The sequence below is a fragment of the Triticum urartu genome, chromosome 7 (assembly GCF_003073215.2).
Source record: "Triticum urartu cultivar G1812 chromosome 7, Tu2.1, whole genome shotgun sequence".
In the NCBI taxonomy this organism is placed as follows: domain Eukaryota; kingdom Viridiplantae; phylum Streptophyta; class Magnoliopsida; order Poales; family Poaceae; genus Triticum; species Triticum urartu.
The window spans coordinates 513,743,159-513,757,385 of NC_053028.1; the positions used below are offsets into that span (position 1 = coordinate 513,743,159).

Genomic DNA, 14,227 nt, shown 5'->3' on the forward strand with positions numbered 1-14,227 from the left:
TTCCTCTTCATCAGCAAATTCGAGCGCACTCTCACCAGTAATAACAATGGTGTAATAAACCCACTGTAGACAATCTGAAATTTGTCCATTACCACTACAATCGAAGTGTTCAAGTGTATCGCGTTATCTACGACCGAACCTTTTCTTATACTCTAATAAGGGCATGTCCAACGCAGGCGCTTAGCCCAAGCGCCAGGGTCTTTTTTCCTGCCGTTTCGTACGATTCCTAGTCAATCTCAGGGTTTCGCGTGGCATCGATGTCGAGTGAGTCGTTGGCTGCCACAACTTGTTTTTTTTCCACACGAGCTCTTTTATCAGCAGGGGACACCAGCAGCAAAGGCCTTTTGCGGTTGAAATTGACCTGTGACTACCGCACACCCGCTACTTTTGCGTCTGGTACTCATAATTTGTTTGGTGCAAAAAAAAAAGGGATTGTCAATGTTTGGCCTTGTGCCAAATATTGACTACTAATTGGTTGATTACCAAGTATACTGTAATAAACCACTGTAAACAGTCTCAAATCTCTGCATGGAGCACCAGTACTAGCGTTACCACTAGGATCGAACTGTATCGCACTGTCTACGATCGAACCACTCCTTACCCTAAGCCATCGCTTACTGGTGAGACAGCGCTGCATCATTCACTCAAAGGCGGAAAAGAGCAGGCAGATTTTTACCACACGGCTAAAGTTATTCCTCGTTCAATCCCGGACTAGTACAAGGCGAGAAAGATGAACACGGTACGGGGCAGCGACAGCATGCAGCATGCAGGCCTTCACGACTTGGTGGTGAAGGGCGTGTAGGTCTTGAGCGAGTCGCGGACGCCCTGGATGGAGGCGGCGCAGGCGGCGACGGTGACGAGGAAGCAGACGAAGCTGAGGCTCTGCAGCGCCACCCACTTGGTGCCGAACCGCGGGATCTGCCGCTGCCGGATGTACATCTCCACGGGGAAGAAGACGGTGAGCGGCCAGAAGGCGATGCTGCCCAGGAAGCCCAGGATGCTGTTGAAGAAGGGCATCAGCATGGCCAGCAGCGTGATCAACCCCACGAACGCCGTCCGCCACACCAGCCGGAACACCACCGCGTGCTTCCGGCCCAGCTCCGGGTACCGCCGCGCCGCGCCGCCCTCCACCGCCGCGAACAGCGGCTGGCAGAAGACCTGGAAGCCGCCCACCAGGTGGAGCACGATGCAGACGTTGGCGAAGTCCACCAGCCAGTAGGGCTCGTAGAAGCCGAACCCCGTCAGGATGTTGCCGTTGGCGTCGTTGCCGAAGGCCGAGTAGCCCAGGCAGCCGCACAGCATGTAGAAGGCCGTCGTCGTCGAGATGCCCATCAGCGTCGCCTTCCGCATCGTCTTGTTCTCGCCCGGAGGTGACCGCAGCGTGTCCTGCGCACATCGTCGTTTGTTCGCCAGCTAGTTAGTCATCACACAATTCATCATCACCTTGCTCTGCTCGAGCTCGAGAGTTATATATATACCTGGATCTCGATGAGGATTATGGAGTAGGAGTAGGCGAAGGCGACGTTGCCGAGGGCCTGGAACGTCATCCAGACCTTCTGCGAGGCGTCGACGTCCACCCCGACCTCCGTGCCGGTCAGCGACGTCCTCCCCCTGGGCCCCGAGATGGTCTGCGCCAGCGAGAGGCCGACGGCGATGGTGGCGTAGGAGAAGGACATGATGGCGGCGACGATGGAGAGCCACGAGAGCTTGTGGAAGTTGGGCACCTGGCAGAAGATGACCTGCACCACCCCGAAGGCGATGATGTAGGCGCTCAGGTACTGGCTGCAGTCCGCCTTGTGCCCGTGCCAGTGGAAGCAGTTGGACTTCTTCAAGGCCCTGCATGCAAAACACACACTCAGACCTTACTGCCATACATTTCCAGGTGGAAGTGGAATGAAATTGGGCTTCGATGGGGCTTACGCGGCGCTGGTGGAGGCGGTGATGGTGTAGCCGATGCCGGTGCCGAACATGTTGACGTACTGGCAGAAGCCGCAGAACCAGACGTGCCACCCGCCTGAACACATGCACATCATCTCAGGTTGCATTTTGATGAGTAAAAACGGGCGAGCTTGAGGCGAGCACGTACCTAGGTAGGCCTGGACGGCCTCGGTGTAGGTGTAGTTGCGCTTGCCCGTGACGGGGTCGCCGACGCGGTAGCAGTCGGCGAGGAGGCCGCAGGTGTAGAAGGTGATGATGGCGAAGAGCACCAGGGTGAGCGGCCCGGCCACCCAGCCCAGCTGCGCCATGGCCCAGGCCAGCGACAGCACGCCGGACCCGATCACCGCCGTTATGATGTGCGCCGCCGCCGTCCATACCGTCCCTGGCGGTACACACAAACACAAACACACAACAAAAACGAGCTGTGAAATCCATCAAAGGAAGATGCGAATCAATTAATTTCCACAAAATTAATACTCCCGTCTCAGTTTGAAATCCTGACATATAGCACGTTGTCTTCCTCTCCCTTTTCCTTGGGCAATTATATTGATTTGCTTGGCGCAAAGTTCTTACAAAAATCTCCTCAAACTGATGTGTTCCAGTAAAGCTCTAATTAAACGAGTTGTCTGAAATTCATGTCCGACGACTCATGTGCAGACAAAGACGTCGATGCCCCGTTTGACGCGTACAGCAAACCGACGGCAGAGAACCAAGGTGAGGAGATGAGACAACTTTCGGCGGTCGCCATGCAGTTGGCAACATATTCGCACTCGATCGGCGGCACTAGCGTCTACAGGGAAAGAAAGCTACGGGAAACCATCGATCGGACGTATGGCACCGCTGCTGGATTTGGCAACATGTCATTCAATTCAAGGCGCATTCTCTCTACCTCGGTGGCCTACGCTGCCATGGCAGCCGTTCTTTTCTCGGTGGCCTCTTTGACCCGTGCCTGTCTCGTCAGGGCCCGTCTAGGACGACGTGCCGGTTTTATGGAGAGAGCCCCAACCAACTGGTTGGGTACGTTGGTAGGGAAAAGATACTACCATCGTGCTAGCTAGCTAGCGCCGAAATATATCTCGAATCAACCTGGCTTCCTTATAGGCAAAAAAGCCTCCCAAAACCTCCACACTACCCATCACACAATCATATATGCTCCCTCGGCCCGGGTTTAAAAGATAATAAGGCATTCGGCGAAGACTCTAATACGAAGTGCGTCTCAAAAACTGCCCGGAAAAGAAAGTAAAATACCCACTCTTTCTGCCTGCCCAAAATATTCGTGCTCAATGTCAAGGAATATTTCCATTTGCAGGGTCATACTATACGTTTTAGCCGCATTTAACTCAACATGGTATCAAAGGTGGATTGGCATAATGTAAAATTGAAAAGGTTCCGTGTTTAGCCTGAATGAGCCACAAATTAGCAGTTATTGAACGACTTTATGGCCCACCCTATCCTGTTGGATTGTATTTTTTGGAAGCACTTGACACTGCTCTAAAGAATGTTCGATACGTGTACTAGCTAGTGGGGAGGGGATGCATCTTCTAAACCTCTCAACAATCAATGGGGTTTTCTACGGCTGCGTTGGAGTGGCCGACATGTAGGCCAACCAACAAGCTGGTCCATATGGCAGCCATCCAAAAGTTCGCTGACTTACGTCCGAGAATATGCGCCCCTGTTCCATGGCGGAGCTCAAATACCAGGCCATCACCAAAGCGGATTACTATTTAGTTTCTACTGTAGTAGATATTCACGCATCACGTCCGTCAACGACACATAATGTGCCTACAATTCTTCAAACTCAACGGCCCGAGACAAACGATGGCGCGCTTGCCCAATTATACTAGGAAGAATTAATACTTATTGTAGTAGTGGTGTTCTGAAAATGCAAAGCTTCTAGAGTACGTTCCAAACATAAGCAGAACAGGTAATTGTTGATTGAATCTGCGAAACAGATCTAGGAAATAGTTGGAGAGTAGCGTGTGCCGGGGCCAACCCAATCGCAAAGAGACCCAGCGATAGTAGTAACCCAGAGATTCGAAGTTGGATACGACATGAATCTGCGCTGGGATCCGCCGATTCGAATCATAAATGGGAACCCTGGCACTACATAGGTTTAGTCACACGCGCCGCAGAGATCCCAGGCGCGCGGTAATTAATGGTTTACAAAAACGCGGGTAAGCAAGCAGCAGCCGAAACTGGAAAGCGATCAATCTTTGATAGCCAGCCAGCCCGGCCCCGGCGTGCGGGACGGAGAGAACTTCGCCGGCAAGCATCCAAAACAAGACGGCGGCCTAGCTACGTGCTACGTGCTACGGCCTACGGGGCCGCCATACTAGGAAGGATCCATATGCATGCATTGTACTACGTATACGTCGGAGTTAATTCCGTGGGAATTCGCGTCGGGCATTAATGCCGTGTACGCCGGCCAGCTACACGTGGCCGGCCGCGCACGGCCCCTGCCCGCGGTTGCTCCCCGGTTCACGAAGCGCGCGCGTGACGGCCTCGGTTTCCCCTTTCCTTTCTTCATTCAATTCAGGGACGGTGAAAATCCAACCGCCGTCCGTCCGCCGGCCGGACGGCCGGAGAACGGGATCGATCGATCTATCTACGGAGAGGCGAATGAATCGCTAAGCAAGAATGGTCGGACGGACGACGGACGTACCTGTTCTCCTCTCCCTGCCGTCGTCGTCGACGTCGCCGTGGGTGCGGGGAAGGTGGCCGTCGACGTCCATGGCCCCGCCTCCGCCGCCGCCGCTCTCGCCGCCTCCCTCCGCCTCGATCAATCTCCTCCTCCCCGGCCTCCCTCCCTCTCTCCCTCTCTCTCTCTCTCTCTCTATACAAGTGATCTGGTGTGTCTCGTGTGTGGGCTATGTATGTGGGAGTGATAGACAGAGGGTTGTTTGCGGTGGTTCCCTCTCCCCCCTCGCAGCTTTGCTCCTCCGGTGGTGGAAGGAAGGAGAAGTGGTGGTGGTGTGGTCAGGAGAGGGAATAGGAGAGGCCAATGAATTGCCATATATATAGGGGCGGGGGCGGGGGCGGGAGGGAGGGCCGGCCCGGCTGCCTGCTCGCTCGCTCGAGTGTGTGCCATACGTGGAAAGAAACCGAGCAACGCCCAGTGGAAACGGTGGTTCGCGCCGGACAGGATGAGTTGATGCTATTCCCTTTTTTTCCTCTCTGGTTCGGGCGCGGGAGGACGGGTTTTTCGTGGGCCTGCTATCTAGCGCGACCGCTGCCGGACCGGTGGCACCGACGTAGGCTGTGACGTCAGATTCAGCAGAGCTAGGAATTTTTTTTTACCTGAGCTAGTAGTTTTTTTTGTGGGATGGTCTGAGCTAGTAGTATCGGTTATGCACGGTAGCCGTGGTGAGCAGCAGTAACAGTATCCACAGTTCGGTCTGCTTGAGAAACGGGGGAAGGCGTTGTGCTGACGTCATGTATGACGCCAGCAGCCCAATGAATATTTTCTTATTTTTGCGGGAATACTAACCGGATAAGAAAGACAACCCCGTTTTTACATATTACTAAACACGGGTAAGAAAAATAGGAAATAAGTAATTTTTTTTTCATGCAAACACGTGGGGTTGCTTTGATGAGAGGGACGTACTGAACGCGGTCCGTGTAAGCTAGGAAAACGGCCTTACTATACAAAATCTTGTTTGGCTCCTCTAACATGGATATAGGAAACTCGTTTCTCAAAAACTCGGAATTCCCGGTATGTGGGAACAAATGCGATTAACAAATACAGATCGCAACAGCCCATCTCCGCACCCCGCCCCCATCGAACCCTTGTTTTATATGGTATCCGTTTAGGTCGATCTACAACTTGCATCCGCCGCCCGATCGCATCCATGACATCGTCGACCGCTGCTACCACCTCTTCCTCCATGGCTCCCTCCTTGTCACATCCCAGATTTTTCTCAAATTTGGTATGTTGAAAAAATTCATGGGGAATTAAAAAAATTCTAAGAAATACCCCAGATTCCGTAGGTTTGAATGTGATTCACATTGATTTGCTTGATTTATTGCCTAGAAGGGATATAAAATCCCAATGCAACTAGTTCAAACCCTATCTAGCCTTGATAGGAACCCAAGCCATTTGAAATATTGTTGGGAAAAAGTATTCTTAATAAGTACCAAGAATATCCAAGCCAAATTAATTCTCCCTAAAAAAGATTTGAGTTGGATTTATTTTGAAATCAATTCAAACCCAAAGGGGAATTATTTTAAAAGGCTTTGCATTTTATTTATTGCAGGAAAGTGAATTCCACAAGCCCAAATAATGACCTAGACCCTCTGCCAATTTTCTAAAATGAACTTGATACATAGTTGGTTCTGAAACCAAATTCAAATTCAAAGGGAAAATATAAGTTGCAGAAAATATATGTCCAAAATGCCCAAGAAAAAAGTGCACAAAGTCACAAATATTCCATTTGAAATTTAGAAAATATTTATGTTGGAAATTCAAAGCCTATTTGAATTTGCAAAGCAAAATAGAAAAGGAAAAAGAAGAAAATGGAAAGAAACCCAAAAGAAATAAAAGAAAAAGAAAAGGCCCACCCGAGCCAGCTAGCCAGGTCGAAGTCCAACTAGCCAGCCCAGCTAGCCCCGCGCGCGTTCTCTCTCCCACCCACTAACGTGCGGCCCCCGCATGTTAGCTCCTTCTTCTCCAACCGCCCACATCACTTGCCCACGCCCCCGTGCATGACCACATGCGTGCACGATCTCCACTCGCCCACTCCGGCCACCCCGAGCCCCACAGCCATGCCCCTTAAAAGCCATCACCCTCCTCTCCATTTTTCCCAATGCCGCGATGCCCAAGCGCCGCCAGGCTGCCCACGCCGAACCCTGATGACCCACAAGTATAGGGGTCAATAGTCCTTTCAATAAGTGAGAGTGTCGAACCCAACGAGGGGCTGAAGGAAACGACAACCGGTTTTCAGCAAGGTATTCTCTGCAAGTGTTGTAAGTAATAGTGATAAATAGTTTTGTAGTAATATAATTCGTAATAAGTAACAAGTAGCAATAGTAACAAAGGTGCAGCAAGATGGACCAATCCTTTTTATAGCAAAGGACAAGCTTGAAAGTTCTCTTACATAAAGCAAAACATTCTCGAGGACACATGGGAACTGTCATCTAGTCACTTTCATCATGTTTAGTTGATTCACGTTTGCTACTTTGATAATTTGATATGTGGGTGTACCGGTGCATGGGTGTTGTTCTTACTTGAACAAGCAACCCACTTATAATTACCCCCTCTCGCAAGCATCCGCAACTACGAAAGAAGAATTAAGATAAATCTAATCATAGCATGAAACATATGGATCCAAATCAGTCCCTTACGGAATAACGTATAAACTAGGGTTTAAAATTTTGTCACTCTAGCAACTCATCATCTACTTATTACTCCACAGTGCCTTCCCTTAGGCCTAGTTATGGTGAAGTGTCATGTAGTCGATGTTCACATGACACCACTAAAGGAATCAGCAACATACATATCATCAAAATATCGAATGAATGCCAACTCCACATGATTACTTATAACAAGACTTCTCCCATGTCCTCAAAAACAAAAGTAACTACTCACAAATCATATTCATGTTCAAGATCAGAGATGTATTGAATGTGCTTGAGAGTCTGAACATTTAATCTTCCACCAAATAAACCAACTAGCATCAACTACAAGGTGTAATCAACACTAGTAACCCACAGGCAGGGGCGAAGCCAGCATGGTGGCGTTGTGTTCACCTAAACCCAACATTTTTCCGTAGCACGTACATGTTTATAGGTCTTCTCGTGTATGAACCCAATGAAAAGCTAATGTTGCACCCATCAGAAGTTGGAATGGACACTTAAAAGCCTTTTAGTCCGTCTAAATCTTTAGTGTGAGAAGCCCAACTAAAGGTCCACAAGTATATTGCTACTTTCTTCGTACCTGCCTCCAGATCCATGAGGCTGTAGGCTCTTGTTTCCCCAGGGCCTCACCACGGTCTTTCATCCCTCTCCCATATCCCATTCGCCCATCGCGGCATCGGCGCACTACCTGGCCGCCAACGGCAAGCCAACAAGGCAATAACAACAGCTCGACATGCAGTCCAAACTCAAGGCAAGTGAGCTCACATCACCATATTTTCTTTCTCCTATGCATATTCTGTAATTCCCTTTGCCCTAATTTTCTGATTGTTTTTCCTGAACTTTGATTGATTTAGACTAGAGATTATGATGTAGACACTTCAAAGCCACATGTTAGATGTAATCAAAGTGCATTTAACATGTTCCCTAAGTAGTCTCCCAAAGCCATCTATACTGAGAAAAAACAATTTGGATGATTTCCCTTACGATCCAGTCAATCAGAAGAATTCTAGAGTACACTAGAAAATCTTAAGTCAAGATATCTAACCAGGGGTCCTTACATGTCACAACATATATTAAAAAAACAGGTCAGAACATATAATTTTATTACCCACAAAGGATCATTTGAAATGAGCCATAAGATTTAATACAAAATAAAATGGTTTAAGGAATATGCTGGTTGGCTTGAATACAGTGGCAAGGTGCATAAGACCTTTTGTTTGTAAAACTACATTGTCACATATTACAAACAAGGGACAAACTTAAGTTGGGTTATAATGTCTGGAATGATCGAAAGAGGAAACTCTAAAATGTGAGTGAATGTACTTGATTGTTTGTTTCGATTAATGGTGCTATAAACTTGTCATTTTTCTAGTGTTTTCAGGAAGAGAGATTTCACCAGAAGCGATGAAGTTATTTTGATACTGCTTTATTAGGTAAACGAATGATTTGATAATTTCATCAAACAAGTATGTCTTGCACTATTTTATTTTAGTATGTACACATATATAAATAATAGGTGATGCTATATTTCTACTTATTATGTTGTATGTTAGTGTGAAACTGGACAGTAGACTTAGTTAGTTGATACTAGACCTCACAAGTCGACGAGTAAACCCATTAACTTAATTTTCTAGCTCTGCCCCTGCTCACATGTACCAATCTGAAGAGTTGAGACAAAGGTTGAGATGAGATTGTGCTGGTGAAGATGTTGTTGAAAATTGGTCCTCCCATGATGAGAGGGTCATTGATGATGTCGATGGCTTCGATCCCTCCTCCCAGAGGGAAGTATCCCCAACGGAATCGCTCCGACATAGAGCAAAAGTGCTCATACCCAGGTTTCGCCTCGAGATGGCGGTGCTTCGCCCTAAAAGTCTTCCTCTTATTTTTTTCTAGGTCAAAACCCCTCAGCCAGCTGTGGGACCCATAAGACATCAGGGCGCACCTGGGGGGTGACGGTGTCCCGGACTAGGGGGTACTCACCACGTCGTCTCCCGACCAGTTGGATCAGGCCGAGGACCCCCATGGAGGTTCACTCATGGGCCACTTCGGGCAGCCCATGCCGCACACGAGGAAGATTTCACAAGACTTGATGATCAAGACAAGGACTCCTCTCCACCAACGTATTCAACTAGGACTCTTGTTATCCTAGGCCTCCGGTACATTATATGAGCCGAGGCCAGGATAGTCGCTAGATTATTATGACATTATTCATCATACCCTCGGGTTTTAGACCACAACATATGATCTCGAGGTAGATCAACTCTGTACTTGATACTCCATCAATATAAACAAGAGCAGGGCGTAGGGTTTTACCTCCATCAAGAGGGTCGGAACCTGGGTAAAACATCGTCTCCTTCGTTCCTGTTACTATTGATCCGAGAATCCATAGCTCGGGACCCCCAACCCCGAGATCTGCCGGTTTTGACACCGACAATGGTGCTGTCATTGAGAGTTCCGCTATGAGATCGACAAAGGATCAATGGCTCGCCTACAGATCAACTGCGACATCGGCGTCTTCGTCGCCGGCTCGACTAGTCACCTTGGCTTGATCAAGGACTATGCCCTGCCTCCAATCTTCATTTTTGGACGAGGGCCTTCATCAAACATCAACTCCGATCTCTATCATGATCATGGAGAAATCATCCTTGGAGCTTAGGGGCTCAACGTCAACATTGCCCTCGGGCGACCGTGCTGTTCTTCCGGACAACAAACTTGTATCCGCTGCCACCACCTCCTCGAGCATCGCTTTGATGATTCCTTCGGTGAAATTGTGCGGAATTGAGTCTACAACAACCCTATAAAATTTCGTCGTGTTCCGATGGACCAATCTCCGCCGATCTCCGATATACGGGAGCCCTGTCGAGTTTGGATGGGAATCAGGATGAGTTTAGAGAGTGGTCTCCAGAGCCTAGGTCGGATGTTATTTGGAAGATCCAACCGTTCATCTGCTGCAGAATTTCCATATCTACCACCTCTCAAAATTTCAGCTCGATCCGACCGTTCAAACTCCGAAAACCTTCCGATTAGTGCATCACTTTTCGGATCTGTTTTCTGCTCGAATATGAATCCGATCTGAGATCATCTCTCTTCATGAATGAGATATTGGACAACCTTTTTGGAAGAATATCTTTCTAGGGTATTGTGTTTTGTTTCCGAACACATGCTCATGAATTTTGCTGTTTTTCGAAGGTAATCTTCACCGTCATGCTGGTGTCAAACCAGTCCGGTAATATTGCTTCACGGCTGCCGACCTGCACTAGACACGTCGTCGCTTTGTTGAGCCGAGCTCAACTTCTTCGGATTATCATCTCGGCAAGCCGAACAAAGAGTTCGGAATCGCAAAGGATAAATCATCACCAACATCGCCACCCTACGGATCACACGGAGCGGGCACACCGGCATCGCCGCATGGTCACTTCATCAAGCCGGCATTGACCGCGTCACAAGTTACGACCTGCGTCGGCATGGCCACACTGTTGTTTCTTCAAGCCGATGTCCATCACGCCGAACTGCTTCAACACCTTGGCTGACACGGTAGCTGCAACGTCTCCTTACCGACCCGCTCCGTCACCTCGGCTGGACCGGGTGCTTCACCATATCTTCATCAAACCTACTCTGGTGACTTCGGCGTCACCAGCCGACCTGCTTCGACTCATCAGCTGACATGAAGGCTTCGACACCTCGGCTGGATCGGGGACTTTGCTATTTTTTCATCAACATCCTCCGATGACTCCGGCATCACCAGCCGACCAGCTTCGTCACGTTAGCTGGACCCGGGGCTTTGCCTCGGCAGCCAACCTTTGCCAGCGTCGCCATGCCATCGCTTTATTTCCCATCAGGCAATAGGTGTGCGGATCGAGTCCCAATTTTGGGAGTCACCTTTCTTTGGATTGCTACAACAAATAAACCAAGTGCTATTAATCCTAATAATTTTTGCTTGCTTGGGTTTATTTTTCCCGAGGAATTATTACTCTGGTTTGTTCCATTATCTGTACACAGGTCTATCAAATGGTGGCCGCATTAATGACGATCGCGCGATGGTTCGGCTTTGCCACGCCTTTACCGCATCACGCCGACGCCCTGCGTCGACATTGACTTCGGCGCCAGGCCACATATCTTTAAATAAATTATTTTACGTAAATTAATTACACGAGGATTTTTTGTATATTTATATTATTATTGTTGGACTACACTTACATGTGTAGGTAATCGACTTCGACTGCGTCACGCCATCACTTCGGCAAGCTGACGTCATCGTCCCAATTGGCCTAAATCGGCTCGTGTGATCACCTTGTTGGTCGAATTGCCATACCGACATGTTCGGCTGCATCGGGACTTCGGCATCGCTGAGGGAGCTCTACCTCATCGAGTGTTCGGCACGCATGCCATATTTCTTTTATTACTCACTTTGCATAAATTATTAATCATGCATCCTTTTAAAAAAATATTATTATTATTACTATTATCTCCGGCTTGCACTATCTTCTATGCACAAGTAAATGATCCGGATTGGGCAGCGCTATCACCTCGGCGTATCGACATACCACGTCACCTCGGCTGGACCGGGGGCTTCGTCATCACTTCATTAACCCACGCTGGGTACTTCGATGTCACACTGCCGGCCTGCATCGGCCGTGCTATGTCGCCACTTTAGAGCGTCGAGCTCTTTGCTCTGCCACCTCAGGACCGACTTGGGGGCTGGGAGCTCATCCAGCCGTAAGCTCAGACGGCGTCATCAATACCGAGCACATTAACCAGCTAAGTCGCTTTCATGCTAAAAAACTTTTAGTTTTTAATTTTGTTCGGTTCGACCAAGCATTATACTTTTTTGGCAAAAAGTTATTTGTGAAAAGCCTCCTTGTCAAAACTTTTTTTGTGACACACAAATTCAAATACCCTATTTACTTGGGGGCTTCCTTTATGAAGCCTTTCCTCTTGCATATGATTATACTTGTATGGCTTCGTTACTTGTTCGTGTATTACGCCACAATATGCACCATGTTGACTTAAGTGTTCCGCAAGCTGGGTTGCCTTGCTCCTGTGTTTACCCCTACGTTCCCGATTGTTCGGCTAGGGAGTAAAGGGAGCACCTCTGCGATTGTCACGATTGGGTCATCCGAACTCGGACCTCAAACTGGGTGAAGTCGAAAGCTAGCGCTCTTATTGTTTTCAATCATGGTCGGCACACAATGGAACTCATGAGTACAAAGATATATTGCACAAGTCTCATAGTAACAATGAACAACTGAAAGTGCAACTATCCCTAGGTGGTTTTGGTAATCCCTAACAACATATAGCTCGTTGAGCTAATGCTATTTCAAGATTAATATTTCAGGAAAGCTCAATGATTGGCATGGCATGGATGAGAAAAGTGGACCCCTCAAAATGCTAAGGACAAAAGGATTGGCTCAAGCTCAAAGCTCAAGACTCTACATTTTCTATTTTAGTGATCCAAGATCACATTGAGTCTATAGGAAAAGCCAATACTATGAAGGAGGGATGAGGTGTTGCTTAATGAGGCTCTTGCTCAAAATGCTTAGTGATATGCTCCAAAGCCCTCAACTACTTTCTCACACCCACATATGACCTAAACCAAAAGTCAAACTCGGCCCCATTGATTCTTTCTATCCGGCGCCACCGAGTTCAGATGTCATAGCCACTGCCACAAACCCTAGGCAAATCGGTCTCACCGATAGGGATCTCGGTCTCATCGAGATGGGATTGTAATCTCTCTGTTTCCCTTCGTAACGTTTCGGTCCCACCGAGATGAGCGATCGGTCCCACCGAGATTGCAATGAAAATTCTCTGTTTCCCTTTCGTAACATTTCCATCTCACCGAAATGAGCGAATCGGTCCCAACGAGTTTACCTGACCAACTCTCTAGTTAGCTTATTACCAAAATCGGTCTCACCAAGTTTGTGTAATCGGTCTCACCGAGTTTGTGTAATCGGTCTCACCGAGATTACGTTATGCCCTAACCCTAACCATATCGGTCCCACCAAAAATCCTAACGGTCACTAGATTTGCTGAATTGGTCCAACCGAGTTTATCAATTCGGTCCCACCGAGATTGGCAAGTTGTGTGTAACGGTTAGATTTTGTGTGGAGGCTATATATACCCCTCCACCTCCTCTTCATTTGTGGAGAGAGCCATCAGAATGAACCTACACTTCCAACTTACCTTTTCTGAGAGAGAACCACCTACACTTGTGTTGAGGCCAAGATATTCCATTCTTATCATATGAATCTTGATCTCTAGCCTTCCCAAGTTGCTTTCCACTCAAATCTTCTTTCCACCAAATCCATATCCTGTGAGAGAGAGTTGAGTGCTGGGGAGACTATCATTTGAAGCACAAGAGCAAGGAGTTCGTCATCAACACACCATTTGTTACTTCTTGGAGAGTGGTGTCTCCTAGATTGGCTAGGTGTCACTTGGGAGCCTCCGACAAGATTGTGGAGTTGAACCAAGGAGTTTGTAAGGGCAAGGAGATCGCCTACTTCGTGAAGATCTACCGCTAGTAAGGCAAGTCCTTCGTGGGCGACGGCCATGGTGGGATAGACAAGGTTGCTTCTTCATGGACCCTTCGTGGGTGGAGCCCTCCGTGGAGTCGCGCAGCCGTTACCCTTCGTGGGTTGAAGTCTCCATCAACGTGGATGTACAATAGCACCACCTATCGGAACCACGACAAAAACATCCGTGTCTCCTATTGTGTTTGAATCCTCCAAACCCTTCCCTTTACATTCTTGCAAGTTGCATGCTTTACTTTCCGTTGCTCATATACTCTTTGCATGCTTGCTTGAATTGTGTTAAGATTGCTTGACTTGTCCAAAGTTGCTAAAATCTGCCAAGAACTAAAATTGGGAAAAAGGATAAGTTTTATTTGGTCAAGTAGTCTAATCACCCCCTCTAGACATACTTTCGATCCTACAAGTGGTAT

General features: G+C 48.2%; 1 protein-coding gene across 1 annotated transcript; it reads right to left on the reverse strand.

Moving 5' to 3' along the window:
* Positions 1 to 614: 614 nt before the first annotated feature.
* LOC125524758 (amino acid permease 1-like) lies at positions 615 to 4,907 on the reverse strand. Its single transcript, XM_048689787.1, has 5 exons — positions 4,601 to 4,907; positions 2,087 to 2,320; positions 1,921 to 2,014; positions 1,479 to 1,836; positions 615 to 1,386 (listed from the first exon to the last, which is right to left on the reverse strand). The coding sequence occupies exons 1-5, from the start codon at positions 4,668 to 4,670 to the stop codon at positions 775 to 777; spliced, it is 1,368 nt and encodes a 455-aa protein (XP_048545744.1). The 5' UTR covers positions 4,671 to 4,907; the 3' UTR covers positions 615 to 774.
* Positions 4,908 to 14,227: the final 9,320 nt, after the last annotated feature.